The sequence below is a fragment of the Anomaloglossus baeobatrachus genome, chromosome 3 (assembly GCF_048569485.1).
Source record: "Anomaloglossus baeobatrachus isolate aAnoBae1 chromosome 3, aAnoBae1.hap1, whole genome shotgun sequence".
In the NCBI taxonomy this organism is placed as follows: Eukaryota; Metazoa; Chordata; class Amphibia; order Anura; family Aromobatidae; genus Anomaloglossus; species Anomaloglossus baeobatrachus.
In genome coordinates this window covers 52,788,299-52,807,984 of record NC_134355.1, presented here as the reverse complement: position 1 = coordinate 52,807,984, position 19,686 = coordinate 52,788,299, and the positions used below count along the sequence as shown (strand labels likewise).

The 19,686-nt window shown below is 48.6% G+C and overlaps 1 protein-coding gene across 1 annotated transcript in view; it reads left to right on the top strand.

Annotated features, from left to right (window-relative positions):
• THADA (THADA armadillo repeat containing) overlaps positions 1–19,686 on the top strand; it is a 906,435-nt gene that overhangs the window by 712,128 nt on the left and 174,621 nt on the right. The window contains 2 exon segments of the mRNA XM_075341438.1: positions 7,509–7,891; positions 11,987–12,111. Coding sequence (XP_075197553.1) covers positions 7,509–7,891; positions 11,987–12,111 — 508 coding nt within the window.

Genomic DNA, 19,686 nt, shown 5'->3' with positions numbered 1-19,686 from the left:
CTTCAGCACCATTACTGGTTCATTCAAATCCTGTACTGCTGTGTTATGTTGCAGTAGTCTCTGCGGTGGGAGACATTTTGTCTCAACGAGTTGGAGATCAGATTTAGTTTCATCCATGTGCATTTCTTCCTCATACCATGTCATCTGCAGAAAAGAACTATGACATCGTAAATAAAGAACTTTTAGTTTGCTTCTTTGAATGGAGATATCTTCTGGAATGTGCTAAACATCTTGTGGTTGTCCTTACTGACCATAAAATTGTTGAATTTGTCCGTACAGCCAAGAGATTGTCTACAAGATGGGCCTTGTTTTTATCCAGACTTAATTTCAGCATTTCTTATCAGCCTGGGTCAAGAAATGGTACGGATGATGGTCCTGTCCAGGATATTTACTGAAACTCAGAAGCCTAACACTGACTATTTTATGCCCTAAGAATTTTAGGGGAATATTGGATTCTAAAGAACTTTTCACAGTGTTCAAAGATGGATAACAAAATGACTCTTTTCTTAACCATCTTTCTAATGATGTGGATCTGGATTATTGCAACCTCCTGCTCTGTGGCCTCCCTTCTAACAGTCTCGCACCCCTACAATCTATTCTAAACTATACTGCCTGACTAATCCACCTGTCCCCCCGCTACTCCCCGACCTCTCCTCTCTGCCAATCCCTTCACTGGCTTCCCATTGCCCAACGACTCCACTTCAAAACCCTAACCAGGACCTACAAAGCCATCCACATCCTGTCTCCTCCCTACATCTCTGACCCAGTATCCCGGTACTTACCTGCACGTAACCTTCGATCCTCACAAGATCTCCTTCTCTGCTCCCCTCTCATCTCCTCTTCCCACCATCGCATCTAAGATTTCTCCCATGCCTCCCCCATACTCTGGAATGCTCTGCCACAACACATCAGACTCTCGCCTACCTTGACAAGCTTCAAAAGGAACCTGAAGACCCACCTCTTCCGATAAGCCTACAACCTGCCGTAACCCTCAGTCTGATGCAGCGCCGCACAATCAGCTCTACCCTCACCTACTGTATCCTCACCCATCCCTTGTAGACTGTGAGCCCTCGCGGGCAGGGACCTCTATCCTCCTGTACCTGTCTGGGTCTTGTTTTGTTTATGATTATTGTACTTGCCCTATTATGTATACCCCTTTCACATGTAAAGCGCCATGGAATTGATGGCGCAATAATAATAAATAATAATAATAATCTCCCCTTAAAGAAGGTATTTTGGATGCAGGGCCACAGATTATATGTCCCTGAATCTGCTCAACTTGAAGTCCTCAAATTATTCCACGATTCTAAACTTGCAGGACACCCTGGAGTTATGAAGCTCATGAACTGCTGCTCCAATCATTTTAGTGGCCCAATTTACTCGAAGGAAGGATGTTGAGAAATTGTTTTCTTCTGTCTAATGAGCACAGAACAAGGCACCTCAATCTTCTCCTTTTAGGAGTTCTTCAACCTCTTCCAGTTCCATCCAGGCTTTGGGGATCAAACTCAATAATGGATGGGCCTAACCTTTTCTAGAGAAATGACTGTGATCCTTGTTGTGGTGGGCAGACTCACAAAAATGGCTCATTTCATTCCAACTTAAGGGATTCCTACTGCTGAAAAAACACAGAATTCATGATCAGAGATATTTAGGCTGCACAGAATTCCTGACGATGTAGTTTCTGATAGAGGTGTTCAACGGTTTACATCAAGATTTTGGAAAATCTTCTCTATAGTTTTAGGAGTCATTGGTAATGTATCTACTGTCTTCCATCCTCAATCCAATTGCCAGACTAAGAGGACGAACCAAACTTGAACAATACCTCCGCTGTTTTCTTTTGTACCGTCAGTACAACTGGGTGGACTATTTCCAAACCGCAGAATTTGTCTAAGGGTATGTGCGCACGTTGCGTACTAGCCCAGCACCGTAAAGGTGCGCTTCAGAGTGCAGCTGAAAAGCTCCGTTCTGAAGCGCATGGTGCCGGCGAGAACGTGCGCTCTGCCTGCAGCTCCTGCCATAGACAGAGCAGGAGCTGCCGGCAAAGCGCACGGAAGAAGTGACATGTCACTTCTTTTTGCGCAGCGCTTCGGCAGTAGCCGAAGCGCTGCGCTCTGAGACGCCACGTGCGCACGGCCCCTGCACAATCTCCATAGACTGTGCAGGGGACGCAGGACGCATGCAGTTACGCTGCGCTGCAAAGCGCAGCGTAACTGCATGAATTTACGCAACGTGCGCACATAGCCTAAAACGACTCCAAACACAGTTCTACATTTCGAAACCCAATTTATCCTAACTATGGCTTACATCCAATGTTTATTCCTAATCTTCCACTAAATCATTCTGTTCCTGCTGGTACTGACAGGCTCATAAAATTGCAGGACTTCCGGAAAAAAAGAATAAAGATGTTACAAAAGGCTCAAGAAGATTATAAAGAAACTGCTAATAAGCATTGTAAAACCCCTAATGTCCATTAAGTTGGTTTGGCTGTCTACTAAAGAGCTAAAAACACATGAACCATTGTCCAGACTGGGTCCAAAATTAATTGGACCTTTTTCAGGTTTCTGCGTAAATTAACCAGGTTGCTTTCCAATTAACCCCTGTCCGTCCCATTACCATGGGCCCACGCAACAAGCCTCTGGTAATCCCCGCACATATGATCAGCAGACATGTGAGGCTAACAGGTGTGGGTGGATCTAAGATCCACCCTCGCCTTTCAACCCCTTAGATCGCGCTGTCAAATTCTGACAGCACTAACACGCCGGTGGGGATCGTGCTGTTCCCTGCCACCATCGGCAGCCTTATGATGTGATCATGGGTCAGATGATGATTCCTGTCACTGTCATGACTCACTTCCTGTGAATGCTGGCAGAGCATCGGCAATCACAGGAACACAGCATTTCTCCTGATCAGAGGGATGCTGAAGCATTGCTGTGATCAGCAGAAGCAATCGGATAGTGTAATAATAAAATCCCCTTGGGGGACTAGTAAAATCAGTAAAAAAAATTTTTAAAAAAATACAAAAAAAGGAAAGTTCAAATCACCCCTCTTTTTCCCCATTGAAAATAAAACAATGCTAAAAAAAATATACATATTTGGTATCGCTGGCTTCAGAAATGTCCGATTTAACAAAATATAAAATCAATTCATCTGATCAGTACACAGTGTAGCAATAAGAAATTAAAACGCCAAAATGACTTTTTGGTTGCCGCAACATCGCATTAAAAGGTAATAACAGGTGATCAAAACATCAAATCAATGCAAAAATTGTATAATTAAAAATGTCAGCTCAAGACGCAAAAAATAAGCCATCACTGGGCCCCAGATCCTGATAAATGAGAGCGGTATGTGTCTCGGAAAATGGCGACAAAAGCGCTACTCTATTTATTATTTTTTATTTTTTTTTTTTACAAATTGCTGAATTTTTTTTTTCACCACTTGTTGCAGAAGCGTGGGCACAAATCCCAATGGCCACCAGACACATCATGTAGGGGTAGGGGAGATATGTATCACAGAGGCGGTTATCCTCTGTTCTGAAAGTAGGCTCCAGGACTTATAGCATTGAGAGGGTTAGTAGAGCTGACAAGGTCCGGGGTCACCAGCAATTCGTGAGATGGGTGGGACTCGCTGCTCACATATCCCCACCCCAGGGTGTGGTACGGTGGACATAAGAAAGTCCAGGTCAGTTCTTTAGCAGCCTGTGTGTGGAGGTAAGAAGTCCTCCTGTGTGAAGTTTCTTATGTTTTTCCAAAAATGTATTTCCTGGCTTACCAAAATTTGGATAAATAGGAATATTTATGCCTTGGCCACCACCCTTGACCGAAAATGCTTGTTGTATACCCCAGAATGCCCAATTTCAATGGCTTTCTTTTTTGCAGAATTATGCCTGTTGCTCAATTTTTTTCTACACCTCTGGTTGTTAGTTCTGAGAATAGTGACTTGGGGAAAAAAAAATACATGAAAAAAAGGTGTGCCATTAATGTTAGTCAAGATCCCAATTCTGGGCCCTCAACTAGGATTTTAGTGGCATCCAATGGACTGACGTGATGCTGGACAAGTGGATTTAGTAAACTATTCGTCATCTCCACCTCTTCTAAAACAGAAGGTACTGACGCTCGCAGTGGTACAGACAATACTTTGAATAGATAGATAATACTATGCATCACTGTAGATTGCAGACTGGAAAATGATTTATTTGTAAGTTTATCATAGTCTGACAACAGAGTTTGTAACACTTCTCTTTCTTCTTCTGAGCCATCTTCTAAGCTGGCCCCAACTTGGTTTGGATCATAAATAAGATTAAAAGATAGTCCAGGAGAATAAAGATGAGGTTTGAAGCAACTACTGTTAGGGCAAGATCACTGATGGTAACTCGTTGCACAGACTGTTATGTACTGTAGTACATGGAAACTGTAGAAGCCAAACGGCTTAAAATTTATATTGCTCAATTTTTTTTTCCCCAAAAATACATTATTGTTTAAAATTGTTATGAATGTAAACACACACGGATAACAGAAAAAGGTAAGACTTACTACAGGGAGACACCACACTCAACCAGTCCCTGTACAGACTAGAAGACCCTAGCCGCACAACTGAAAACAACACCTTGGACCTGACTCTCTAAAAGGCTGTTGATGGGTTTCTCGTACCTGTTGAAGGACCATAGGGGGGCCACATCATGCGGCTAACAAAAGAAACAAAAACCCACAGTGAGAAAGCTATAATTTAATATATAAAGCTGTGTGTGTGTGTGTGTCCGCTAAAGGAATCCGCACCATTTCATTTACAATCACAAAATTTTGCACAGACACCCCATGTGACTCAGGGAACGTCATAGACTATGTTTTCACAGGAAAATTTAACCCCACGCTTTACAATTACTCTCCAAAAAAACTGCCTCCCTTAAAGTGAATGGAGCTACAGGCTAATTATAGCAGCTGTGATTGGTTGCTATAGGACAAAGGAAATTGTGGGGAGACGGTTAGAGACAGAGAGACAGACTGAGAGACAGACAGGGAAAGAGACAGAGACAAAGAGACAGATAGGGGAAAAAAAAGCCAGACAGACAGAAAGACACACGAGGAAAGAGACAGAGGCAGACAGGGACAGAAACAAACAGACAGAGATAGACAGGGAAAAAAGACAGACAAAGAAAGAGACAGAGGCAGACAGGGGAAAGAGACAGACAGGGGGAAAGAGACAGACAGGGGGAGAGAGACAGACAGGGGGAGAGAGACAGACAGGGGGAGAAAGACAGACAGGGGGAGAGAGACAGACAGGGGAAGAGAGACAGACAGGGGGAGAGAGACAGACAGGGAGAGAGAGACAGACAAACAGGGAGAGAGAGAGAGAGAGACAAACAGGGAGAGAGAGAGAGAAACACACAGAGAGAGATAGACAGAGACAGAGAGAGATACACAGACAAACAGACAAAGACAGACAGAGTGAGATAGGGATAGAGACAGTTACTATCCCAAGCAACGCCTGGGTACTACAGCTAGTAAGTTCATATAAGGTAGAAAAAATAGCTAAAGAGAGTTACAAACAAGCTGATGAAGTAGAACCTCTCAGAAGCCTAAAAGAGGTGAAAAGAATAGGTGCTGCTAAGGAGAACTAACCAACTCACTGCAGGAACTAGATTGGTGTTTACCCAATAAGGTAAACCACTAAGCTGAAGGGCTGGAACTCCTAAACACAAGTCCACCTAGAGATATAGCCAGCAAGGAAGTGCAGTGAAAGGTGAACATCCAAAGACCAACCCAGAATGTGATAGGGCAGACCAAAAGGAAAAAATGAAAAACACCTGAAGAGGAGCACACCAAGAAGAGAGAAGAAAGACAATTGGAACCATCAGCATTTAGACAAGGAAGAAAAGGCAATAGCCCATCAGACAGAGGAACCGACCATGCAACAAAAGGTCACTGGATCGAATCCCCAAATTGAGCCATGACAAAAATACTATATATGATTAAGTAAAATGAAAAATCTCCCCAAAGGTGTCCATACTGTTATATTTAATTTATGATACCGTTTCCCCTGTTGTCACAGTTAAATCTTGAGTGTGGCACCCAGGAACAAGTGTTGTTTTTGTGCGGGATTAAACTTGTGTTTAGTTTAGTAACTTTTTTGAAAGGAATTTCTATGTCAGATGCCATAGTCAAAATAAAAAATAGGTGTCAGCCCGGGACAGGTAAGAAATCGTAAGCCTTATACATAATACAAGATGTCAACGAAGGACAAGGATGACGACTTGAGACTTGATATGTAAACAAGACTGTGAAATTAGAGCTCTGTAGATTAGGTAAAGCAATTGCCTGGTTTAAAAAATAAATTAAATAAAAAGAAAAAAAACAAACATTTTCTAACGCCCTAGTGGAAAATTCTGGGTTTATCTAAGGTTTTACCCCATTCAGAATGTTCATTTATTAACCTGAGCGGAGAGTGGCTACGTTAATAATTGCCGTTTCTCTGTCTCGGGAAGTTCCATCATAAACTACATCAACAATTCTTTGATTTCACACACTATCATGACTCCTTTGGTTGCCCCATGTTGGAGGGTTGCCATGTGAATGCACGTAAAGGATTGGCATACTTACGGTCACATGCCAACTAGTCTCATCAGCTTTTCTCAATAGAAGAAAATTTAGAGAACCTTAAGAAGTCTAGTCTGTATATGTCCACAAGCATGCAAATTGCGTACATGCGGTCATGTGACCACTCATCTACACACAATATAGGAGAATTGTGACAGTGCAATTCTGGTATATAGCAGTCTGCCTTTGCAGAAACATTTCTTCAGAGACTGGACAACCCCTTTAAGTTTGTGTCAGAGAATTTTTACATTTTTATTTACTGTCACACATTAGAGGTGATTTATTTAAGGGTTTATCCGGGCTTGGGGCGCAAGACTTCGGTCACTCTATGTGACTGCCGACTTGTGGATCCTCATAGAGCGCAGTGTGCACACTGTCTGGAATCTCCAGTGCTGGCACCGTTAGCTGAGGGTCATGTGATCGCAAGTATGCGATTTGCATACATGCGGACACATGCCGACTAGACATGTGTAGCCTGTATTCCTGTAAATCGAAATAGGCTTGACAAGTATAGTCGGAATGTTGCCAGAAGTATACAAGGTGTATACTTGCTCCCATTGCCACCAGCACCAGAGAATCCTGACCGCGTGCACACTGCGCTCTGTGAGGATTAACCAGTTTGTAGTCAGATGGAGTGACTATAAAATACTGCAGTTGTCAAATTTAGTCAAGAAATAAAACAACCAATTGTGTGCATGACATTTCTGAAATCTCATCATTTTGGTGGTGCTGCAAAAGCACTGCATTTAAACATAGCCCAATAAAGATGTCCTAAGCAAACACGGAGATGATTCCTTGTGCTGATTTTCTGCAAAGATTTTCTCTTATTGCATAAAATGTATCTTTGAGTGACACATAATGATGAAATTCAGATTCACGTAGTTGCACTAATTTTGCATTTTTTGGTCTTTCCTGCAGCTCTTACGACTAATTTCTGGGAAGGCATACGCCATGTTATTGAAGACTGTGAGCTGATTGAGGAGGCAGAACACACTGCCGCAGTTCCTGGATTTATCCTGTACCTACAAAGTATTACGAGACTTATTTTATCTATGCTAAATCTCAGTGATAAAGTGGAAGGTGCAACTGATGGTTGGGTTGGTCCCACTATGAAACTAAACCCATCCATGTTGGTGCAGAGGATGCTGGAGTCCGAATTCCATGAAGTGCGTTCTCTGGCTCTCCGATATATGTTGCAATGGATGAAGCGAGGCAACGGAGATAAAATCTTATCTCATGAGATCCAGAACATTATCTTTCAGATGAAAATGAATGAGAATAATGTAGAATGTCTACTCCAGGTAAATAGTGTAAATATCTGACCCGCTACTGTTTGGTTGAACAATCTTTTTAGAAATGCCAACCAAATCTTAGCTGGAAGGAAAATTGGTTATTTTGGATTTCGAGAGTTTGTAGATTTCGTTTAACACTAGAAGTCCCAGAAATTTCAAGCTCCCTCCTGAAGTCCCGAAAGAGGGTCAAATGACCCTTAGTCCAAACTGAATAGAACAAATTAGAAACTAAATGGCTAAACTCAATGGAAAACAACAACCTCCTGTGGTGCGACAGTAATGGCCTTAATTACAGAACAAAAGACGGTGATTATAGTATGTTAGCTAAAATCTTTCAGGTCATTCGACCCCTCTCTGGGTTCCATAGGTAGAAATGTTAAATGACGCCGCTCTGGGACTTCTAGTGTTAACATCTTCAATAAAAAATAGGATTCAAATTTTGGCACAAAGCTCATTTAAAGAGGACCTGTCACTTGTTCAAAAAAAAATTGAGTTAAAACCTATGTGCTTCATTGGTTCTGGCTTTACATTTTGTGCTTCATCGCTCCATTCCATAGATATTCACATTTGTTTCTTCTGGAGCACAGCATGTGAAATCTCTGCTTGTAGTGCAACTGGGCATTTCCTGAGAGTGTTTTCTGGGAACGAGCGCTTTCACCTCTCCTTGCATGCCACCAATCACAGACAGCTTGTTCAGGTGCTGAGCTATTAGTCTCAGACTGAAATCTCTGCTTGTAGGACAAGTGGGCAATTTTTATAGTGCGCTCCAAAAGATAGACACATGTAAATATGTCCACAATGGAAGGACACAGTGCAATACAGAAAATAGCAATGGAATCAGTGGAGATAATGGATTTTTACAAGGTAATTGACTACATTTTTTTGACTGAGTGACAAATCTCTTTAATCCGTATGGGACAGGCTTCAGAATTGAAGTTGTGACCAGCCATATATTTGCCCTCTAGATGGTGCAGCAGGACGAATGTATTATTATTAGGGATGATCGAATACTTTGATTATCCGGCTTCGCAAATAATTTCCAAATACCTCGCCACTATTCGCGAATATTCAATGCGTAATGTAAGTCTATGGGAAACCCGAATAACAACTATTCGGAACTATTCGGGCTTCCCATAGACTTACATTGCACATCGAATAGTCGAATAACGGCGAGGTATTCGGAAAATATTCGTGAACACGAATATTTGAAGTATTCAATCATCCCTAATTATTATGTATTATCCCTTAAAGTGAATTTATTCCCATGTTATTTACAGATGGACCAAATCCACTAGAGATTGAGTTGCTGACAGTTAGCTGATCGCTGAGTTTCCAGCAGCCATACCACTTATGATCAATGATTGACTGGCTTCATTAAAAAAAAAAAGTTGTTTTCATGAATTGCAGACTATGTACACAATGGATGCCCTTCTGATTTCCAAAATTGGGCATGTACCCAAAAACGCTTTTTGTCACTAATGTCCCCCACGTTGTGTAGAGAGACAAAGATTGATGTAGCTCGAGAAACCTGTGCCCATTTCCTATAGAGAGACAAAGACTCTCCACCACATCCATTAGAGAAAGAGAGATTTGCACCCACTTCCTGTAGAGAAAGAGAGACTTGCACTCACTTCCTGTAGGGAAAGAGAAACTCGCACCCACGTCTTGTAGAGAAAGAAACACACACCCACTTCCTGTAGATAGACTTGCACTTGCACCTGCTTCCTATTGAGAGAGACTCGCACCAACTTCCTGAAGATAAAGAGAGAGACTTGCACCCACTTCCTGTAGAGAAAGAGAGACTTGCACCAACGTCTTGTAGAGAAAGAGGCACGCACCCACTTCCTCTAGATAAACTTGCACACACTTCCTGTAGAGAGAGACTTGCACCCAGTTCCTGTAGAGAAAGAGAGACTTGCACCCACTTCCTGTAGAGAGAGACTTGCACACACATCCTGTAGAGAAAGAGAGACTTGCACCCACTTCCTGTAGAGAAAGAGAGACTTGCAACCACTTCCTGTAGAGAAAGAGAGACTTGCACCCACTTCCTGTAGAGAGAGACTTGCACACACATCCTGTAGAGAAAGAGAGACTTGCAACCACTTCCTGTAGAGAAAGAGAGACTTGCAACCACTTCCTGTAGAGAAAGAGAGACTTGCAACCACTTCCTGTAGAAAAAAGAGAGACACCCACTTCCTGTAGAGAAAGAGACTTGCACCTACTTCCTGTAGAGAGAGACTCTTCGCACCCACTTCCTATAGAGAGACTCACACCCACTTCCTGTAGCGAAAGAGACTTACACCCACTTCCTGTAGAGAGAGACTCACACCCACTTCCTGTAGAGAGAGACTCACACCCACTTCCTGTAGAGAGAGACTCACACCCACTTCGTGTAGAGAGAGACTCCCACGCTTTTAGAGAATGAGACACGCACCCACTTCCTGTTGAGTGAGACTCGCACACACTTCCTGAAAAGAAAGAGAGCCTTGCACTCACTTCCTGTAAAGGAAGAGATTCGCACCCACTTCCTGTAGAAAGAGACTCACACCCACTGCCTGTTGAGAAAGAGACTCGCTCCCACTTCCTGTAGTGAAAGAGAGTCTCACACCTGCTTCCTGTAGAGAAAGAGATTCACACTTACTTCCTATAGAGAAAGAGAGACTCATTGTCATGGTTCGCCTCCCCGTCCACATGGCTAGGGGGCAGAGCTTTCTCCAAGGACGCACTTTTGGAGTCTGAATGCCTTAAAAGATGACATTTCTAGTGAACCAGCGCCGGCTATAAGCTTAGCGCTGCTTTGCCTGTGAGTGCTGGTCCCTGTAAGTGTGATCCTGATCCGTTCCCTCCCTGTGCCCTAAGCCTCTGTCTATGTTCTGTCCCCTAGTCTTAGTCTTTCTGCAATTCCTCTGTCCCACCTCCTTCCTTCCCACAATAGCCCCGGTTGTTTCCCCCTCTCCTACCTACCCATTCAGTTGTTTTCTCTGGTACCAACCTTGGCCTGATCTCGACTCCTCCATTGCTAGTTCCTCCGGTCTTCCTGCTGCCCGTACTTTGTATGACCCGGACCCATCTGACCATCCCCCGCATACTCCTCAGCTTCAGCTGTCCGGCTGATGCTAGCATACACTGCATTAGCACACACTGGGAGTTCCCCTCCTTGCTCATTCAGCTCCATGTAGTGTCTTTCCCTGCAGGACTCCAGCTCCCCCTGCTGGCAGCGTGACACTCATACTCACTTCCTGTAGAGACATACAGACTTGCGCCCACTTTGTGTAGAGAACAAGAGACTCCAACTTCTTTTAAAGAAAGAGACACGCACCCACTTCCTGTAGATAGACTTACACCCACTTCCTGTAGAGACTTGCACCCACTTCCTGTAGATAGACTTACACCCACTTCCTGTAGAGACTTGCACCCACTTCCTGTAGATAGACTTACACCCACTTCCTGTAGAGACTTGCACCCACTTCCTGTTGAGAGAGACTCAGACCCACTTCCTGTAGAGACTTGCATTCACTTCCTGCAAAGAATAAGAGACTCACCCTACTTCCTCTTGAGAGAGACTTACCCCACTTCTCATTGAGACAATGACCTGCTCCACTACCTGTAAAGAGATGACCCACCCCCACTTCCTATACAGAGGCAACAACCCACCCTCACTTCCTATACAGAGGCAACAACCCACCCCCACTTCCTATACAGAGGCAACAACCCACCCTCACTTCCTATACAGAGGCAACAACCCACCCCCACTTCCTATACAGAGGCAACAACCCACCCCCACTTCCTATACAGAGGCAACAACCCACCCCCACTTCCTATACAGAGGCAACAACCCACCAGCACCACGTGTAGTCTGTCTCGTCTCTGATGCCAAACATGCATTACACTTGACAACAGGCAGTGGACAAAAAGCTACATACAAGGAAGGAAACTAGCGGCCGGTGCTTTGGAGTGATTTTCTGTGAATTACATAATTTGTAACAAAAGTGATTGTACATTTATCAAACAATAATCAAGTTGTGTTGAAGCACAGAGTTAATTTCAGTGTAAGATTATACTTTTCTGGTTATTATATTGTCTTGTGTCCGTGTTCCTGGTCAGGTGCTGAGAATCTTGTATGAAATGAATGTTGAGAAGATACTGCTCACTGCTAAAGATCATTTCCAAATGGAGCCAAAGGATTTGTTAAGAAGAATCCTAAATCTTGTGTCTACATCCAGCCACAGGTACGTGTTAGGGATTTTATATAGCTTGGCTTAACTTCACCAAGGTCATAGGTTATGTTTGCTCCCCTCTCCCCGTATCTGTATACCTCTTGAAGCTTATGTTGGGACAGCAGCTACCACTCCACCCAGGTGAGCCGGCAAAGCTGGAGAGCGGTGACGTGGGTCAGAAGAGGACTAGAGTGGTGCTGGAACCTGAAGAAAATGGGGATTGGTAAGCATTTGAAAACACAAAACCAGTACTTACATAAATAGGCTATGTGCGCACGTGTGCGTATTACATGCAGTTACGCTGCGCTTTGTAGCGCAGCGTAACTGCATGCGTCCTGCGTCCCCTGCATAATCTATGGAGATTGTGCAGGGGCCGTGCGCACATGGCGTCTTAGAGCGCAGCGCTTCGGCTGCTGCCCGAAGCGCGCGTTCTAAGAAGTGAGCAGCCCCTGCTCTGTCTATGGCAGGAGCTACATGCAGAGCGCACGTTCTCTGCCGGCACCATGCGCTTCAGAACGGAGCTTTTCAGCTGCGCTCTGAAGCGCACCTTTTAGGTGCGGTGCAGAGCGCACACGTGCGCACATAGCCTTAGGAGAGACGACGGAATAAAATATTTGTGTAGGCTTCTGTGAGGCAAATCCCGGGATATGAAGATGAATTATGACTCCAGTCATAATCCCTCATCACTCCCTGGCAGTGCCCCCTCCCTTCTTGTTCTCAGTGTTCCACTTACACCTCCATGGCCATGTCCTGTGATATGGAAATTAGGTGGCTTGGGGACAATGGACACGGGATGACTCCCTGCCGTGACCCTGTAGTGGGGGCTGCTAGCTAGTTAGCAAGGCTATGGAAATAGCCAGACAGAACGACTCCAGTAAAAAATGGTTCATATCTCGCAAGCCATATTTCCGATAAATATGGCAACCATAAAAATGGTGTCTCCGCATGCGGACGATGCTGGCACACCCTTTTTATGGGAGCAGGACATTGGGAAATGCCCCAGGCGTGATATCAGCCAATGGGGAACTGGCAGACAGGTCATGAGTCCCCTCGTTCTGTAGCTAAATTCATAACTGTCACAATGAGAGCATTGGCGTCCGCCTACGACGCTCCCAGGCAAAGTTATGGCCCATATTCCATGTTGTGGATTGTCCATAACTCAAGCCAGGGGTGGAGCAGTGCTCTCTCTGAGGTCACTAAGGTAGGAGGGGACCTGGATTTGCCCAGGTTGATAACCCTACTTCGGCCATTTTCCAGTGTTCTTTTCGCTGGGGGCACGTGTAGGAAACATCTGTGGGAAGGATCCTAGAAACCTGGGTACAGCGCCCCCCTGTGGCCAGACGCAACAAGGTAACTGCTGGAACTGTGTATGCCTGTTTGTAACCCATGCTTTGATTGTAACTGTACTCTGACATATGTATATTCTGTAGATTCCCTATTGTATATATTGTAGTTTCTAGTGTGCTTTAGGCTGATTAAATTATATAATTAATCTTGGGCTGTTCTGTTATCTCGATCTTGAATCCCACGTCTGTGTGTTCGGCTAATAGTTACCGTAAATCGGTTGGTGGCAGCGAATTGTGCCAAGGATTATTGTGGGGAGGCCAGTGAGATTCGGGGAGATTTTATATATTCCGCCCGCGGAGGTCGGGGGAATATATACCTTACTCTCACCGGGGACCCTTCAATAATCGGCATAAGTAGTATAGCGGCCTCCTTGCTTATGGTCGGGCAATTCCATAATTGGCCTGACTATAAGAGGGGCGCTAGAGAGCGCGTCACGTGCTCTGTCTGTCGGTCGGGAGGTGTAAAGGAGGGGTGACCCCCACTTGTTACCCCCCGATTGTGACGTACTGGTAGCCAGCGCGGGGGATTTCTGAGTGACCCCCCCGGTGGTTTGTGACATATTGGTGGCATAGCGGTGGGATCGAGATAATAGTGTGTGTGAGTGTGAGACCCATACTCCCAGACACTAAAGACTGCCTGCAGCAGCTGTGGCTGCTGGGGTCTTCAGACTAGCTCAACACTAGAGTGTCAGAGTGCAGATACTGTAAGGTGTGTGGAGGCATCAGGTGTCAGTTCTGTGTCAGTGACCAAAAGTCTGCAAGAATGGCTGATGGCACCAGGAGCAGAGCTATGCAACTGGCCAATGCTAAAGCAGGAGCCGAAGAGAGGGAGGACGGTGCTGTGGACAGCAATGAGGAGGTTGCCCACGAGTCCTCCAGGAGCTCGACGCCAGAAAACCGTTCTGCCGAGGACATTGCGCAACCTGGCACTGCTGGACAAGATGAGGAGGAGCTCACCCAAGGTTCCTCAACGAGCCAGATGCCAGCCCTCCGCTCTGAAAGGGACAGTGAATCGCCTAGCTCTGCAGCGTGCCGCAGATCACCACGTGCCATTCCACCGAGCCTGGGAGGCTCGGATAGCCTTCTTCAAATGGCTATGGCCCTTCTCCAGGCTGGAGACCAGAAGGGCTACAAGGAACTCCTGGCAGAGCGCAGGGCAGAGCGGCAGGCAGCGCGTGACGCTGAGGCTGCGGAGCGGCACGCAGAGCGTGAGGCTGCGGAGCGAGAGCGGCAGGCAGCGCGTGAAGAGCGAGAGCGACAGGCAGACCGTGACTACCAGCTGCAGCTAGCTCAGCTCCGGCCCTCATCAGCCACATGTGACCTTCGAGACACCAAACTTCCAAAGGTCCGTGTTGAGGACTTCCCAGTGCTGGAGAAGGATGGAGACTTGGACTCTTTCTTGACTGCTTTTGAACGGACTTGCTTGCAGCACCATCTGGACAAGGACCAGTGGGCCAAATACCTGACCCCCCGTTTAAGGGGTAAGGCCCTGGATATCCTTGGGGACTTGCCTGCTGAGGCAGATCAGGGCTACGACACCATCAAGCGGGCCCTGATCCAACAGTACAACCTCACTCCAGAGTCCTACCGCAAGAAGTTCCGGAGCCTACAGAAGGGACCAAAGGACTCCTGGGCTGACCACCGGCGGGCACTTGCCCGAGCTGCCGACCACTGGACCCAAGGCCTGCAGCTTTCCACCGGACCGGAGATCCTGGACTTGTTCATCACGGAGCAACTCTTGTGGAACTGCCCTGAGGATCTCCGCCAGTTCATCCGAGACCAGAAGCCAAAGGGGTCCACGGCTACAGCTGCCCTTGCCGATGACTACACCAACAACCGGGCCCCTGAGGCCAGGAGAGCGGCCACCAGCAGCACCTGGAGAGGGGGTAAGATGAATTCGGCGACTGCCCCACCTGCCCCTAGACTGCAGGGGGTGTCCCCCTCAACTCCCCTCTCGAGGCCCGTGGCGGAACCAAGACGGTGCCACCAGTGCAACCTACCTGGACACTTCAAGGCCATGTGCCCTCAGCGTCCCAAGGCCCCGGCTCCGTCCCCGTCCCAAGGGCCGCCCAAGGTGTATTGTGTGGGTGGGGGTGGTGGTAGGTCCCTGGACAGCTTCCAACCTGTCACCGTCGGCCGGTCTGTGACCATAGGACTGCGAGACAGCGCCTCGGAGGTGACTCTGGTGCGGCCTGAGATGGTGTCCCCCCAAGACTTGATCCCTGGAAAAACCCTCGCTGTCTCCGGGATTGGAGGCACTGACCCGGCGCTGCCTGTTGCTGACATTTATGTGGACTGGGGCGCAGGGCGGGGGGTGAGGGAGGTGGGGGTAACTGATCGGATCCCTGCAAACGTGCTACTTGGGACAGATTTGGGGCAGATAACCTCCCAGTTTGGGCCCCCCCCAAGGGCTGAACCTTCAGCCCGTACTGACATGACTCCTAACAATGTTAATGTGTTATCTATGAATGATGTAAGGGAGGAGGGAGTGAACTCTGATATTTCTGCTTGCATAGACACCATAGACACACACTCAGCTGCAGCTGTGACAGGGGAGGGGGTCAGAGAAAGGTGTGACAATGCCTCTACAAGTAACCAGCCTGTGAGCTGGGATCTGTTGCCCTCTGCAGGGATAAGCAGAGAGCAGGGTGCTGCAGGGGGAGGACCAGTGTGTGGGGTGGGGGCTACCACAGCAAATGTGGGGTCCCCAGAGATTTCACAGCGGGGTTCTGTTGCTGCAGGAGGGGAACAGGCAGGTGAGATTGGGGCCGGTCCAGGAGCGGAAGTGCTCCCAGGTAAGATCTCGGTGCATGGTTCCCCCACAACCGGGGTGTCAGGAAGCCAGGTAGGTCTGCCTGAACCGGCGACTTGGTCAGGAACGGAGGAGGAGCAGGCACGACCCACGGTCGCAGCGGCTGTGGCCGCTGTCACCCGCAGTGGGAGTGCTGGAAGCCAAGGGGCCTCCCGGAGGTCCGATAGCTCTTCCCCTTCTGACCAAGTGGCAGCCGAGTCAGGTGGAGGCCAGGACACAGGTCCCGGGGTACTGACTGAAGATGTGACAGTCTCGTCGATTCTGGCCACATCTAGTCAGGGGTTTCAGGCAGCGTTAGAAGCTGACGACAGCCTGAAAGCTCTTAAGGAGCAGGCGGCACAGCCTCCCTCGGACTCGGACCCGGAGCGAGTGGTCTGGGACCAAGGACGGCTGTACCGGGCCACGGTCCAGCAGGGTTCACCGGAGGCGTGGCCCAGGGACCGACAGTTGGTGGTACCCTATCCGTTCCGGACGGAGTTGTTGCGGATCGCACATGAGATTCCGATGGCCGGACACCTAGGGATCGCTAAGACCAAGGCCAGGTTAAACCAGCATTTCTACTGGCCAAAAATGGGGGCCGATGTGGCTGCCTACTGCCGTTCGTGTGAAACCTGTCAGAGAGTGGGGAAGGCGGGGCCACGCCCCAAAGCCCCACTAGTATCTCTGCCAATCATCGATGAGCCTTTCAGGAGGGTGGCTGTGGATCTGGTCGGCCCGCTGGCCATCCCCAGCAGCTCCGGGAAACGCTTCCTACTGACGGTAGTGGACTATGCCACCTGGTACCCAGAAGCAGTGGCCTTGTCGTCCATTCGGGCTGACAAGGTGGCCACCGCATTGCTGGAGATTTTCTCCCGAGTGGGTTTTCCCCAGGAAATGCTCACTGACCGGGGGACCCAATTCATGTCCCAGCTGATGGAGGCCCTCTGTAAGCAAGTCCAGGTGCGACATCTGGTGGCCAGCCCGTACCATCCACAGACTAATGGCCTGTGCGAGCGGTTCAATGGCACCTTAAAGCAGATGCTTAAGATGTTGGTCGACTCCCATGGGCGTGACTGGGAGCGGTATCTCCCACACCTGTTATTTGCTTACCGGGAGGTTCCACAGGCCTCAACAGGATTCTCACCGTTTGAGCTCCTGTACGGGCGACGTGTGCGGGGCCCCCTGGCTCTGGTGAAAGAGGCTTGGGAAGGGGATTTGGCCACCCCTGGAGTGTCGGTTATCGAGTATGTCATGCGCTTCCGGGACAAAATGCAAGCCTTGACGCAACTGGTACACGACAATATGGCTCAAGCCCAGGCCGATCAGAAGCGTTGGTACGACCAGAACGCTTGTGAGAGGACCTACCAAGTGGGTCAAAAGGTGTGGGTACTGGTCCCCGTACCACAGGACAAGCTTCAGGCAGCCTGGGAAGGCCCATACCTCGTGTACCAGCAGCTCAACCCTGTAACGTACCTGGTCACCCTGGACCCTGCCCGTGGAAGGCGGAAGCCCTTCCATGTGAACATGATGAAGGCACATCATGAGCGGGAGGCATGTGCGCTCCCCGTGTGCAACCTGCCCGAGGAGGGAGAAGCGGAAACCCTCTTGGATATGCTAGCCCAGGTTAGGGCAGGCGGATCCATTGAGGATGTGGAGGTTGGCCACCAGCTCTTGGAAGACCAACGGTCCCAGCTGTGGGCCACCCTCCTCCCCTTCCGGGGGTTGTTTACCAACCAGCCCGGAAGGACTGACTTGGCTGTCCATCACGTGGACACTGGGGATCATCCCCCGATCCGGCGTTCAGCATATCGGGTCTCCCTGGAGGTGCAGCAACACATGCGCCAGGAGATTGACGAGATGCTGAAGCTGGGGGTGATCCAGGCATCCAACAGCGCTTGGGCCTCGCCTGTAGTCCTCGTCCCTAAGAAGGACCGAACCACTCGGTTCTGCGTGGACTACAGGGGGCTCAATGCGGTCACGGTCGCCGATGCGTACCCAATGCCACGCATCGATGACCTGCTCGATCAGTTGGCCGGGGCTCAGTACCTGACCATCATGGATCTGAGCCGGGGATATTGGCAGATCCCCCTGACTCGCAAGGCCAGGGAACGCTCTGCCTTTATTACCCCATTTGGACTGTACGAGTCCACGGTGATGCCATTCGGGATGAGGAATGCCCCTGCCACTTTCCAGCGGATGGTCAACACCCTGCTCAAGGGACTTGAAGGGTACGCGGCCGCGTACCTGGATGACATTGCCGTCTTCAGTCCCACCTGGGAGGACCACCTAGAGCATCTAGCACAGGTGCTCAGGCGGATCCACCGGGCAGGTTTGACCATCAAGCCGGGAAAGTGTCAGCTGGCCATGAGCGAGGTCCAGTACCTCGGTCACCGGGTAGGTGGGAGAACACTGAAGCCCGAGCCTGAGAAAGTGGAAGCCATCGCATCCTGGCCCACCCCCAGGACCAAGAAGCAGGTGATGTCCTTCTTGGGGACCGCTGGGTACTATAGGAGGTTTGTTCCATGCTATAGTAGCCTGGCAAAGCCCTTGACGGACCTCACCAAGAAGAAGCTGCCCTCTGCAGTCGATTGGACAATGGACTGCGAGACAGCCTTCCGGGCCCTAAAGGACGCCCTGTCCAGCCCGCACGTGCTACAGGCAGCCGACTTCACGCGGCCGTTTGTAGTACAGACCGACGCCAGTGACTTCGGCCTCGGTGCGGTGCTCAGCCAGGTGGACTCTGCGAGCCAAGAGCACCCAGTCTTGTACCTGAGCAGGAAGCTGTTACCAAGGGAAGTTGCCTATTCCACGATGGAGAAGGAGTGCCTGGCCATAGTGTGGGCCCTGCAGCGTCTGCAACCCTATCTATACGGGCGCCACTTCATCGTGGAGACGGACCACAATCCCCTCAGCTGGTTGCACACCGTCTCTGGGACGAATGGGCGATTGTTGCGATGGAGCCTTGCGCTCCAGCAATACAACTTCACCATTCGCCACAAAAGGGGCCGTGACCACGGTAACGCAGACGGGCTGTCCCGACAAGGAGAGGTCGCGGACGGGCGCACAGGGGAACACCGGAGTGTGCTGCCCCCTAGCGCCCTCAAAAGGGGGGAGGTGTGAGGCAAATCCCGGGATATGAAGATGAATTATGACTCCAGTCATAATCCCTCATCACTCCCTGGCAGTGCCCCCTCCCTTCTTGTTCTCAGTGTTCCACTTACACCTCCATGGCCATGTCCTGTGATATGGAAATTAGGTGGCTTGGGGACAATGGACACGGGATGACTCCCTGCCGTGACCCTGTAGTGGGGGCTGCTAGCTAGTTAGCAAGGCTATGGAAATAGCCAGACAGAACGACTCCAGTAAAAAATGGTTCATATCTCGCAAGCCATATTTCCGATAAATATGGCAACCATAAAAATGGTGTCTCCGCATGCGGACGATGCTGGC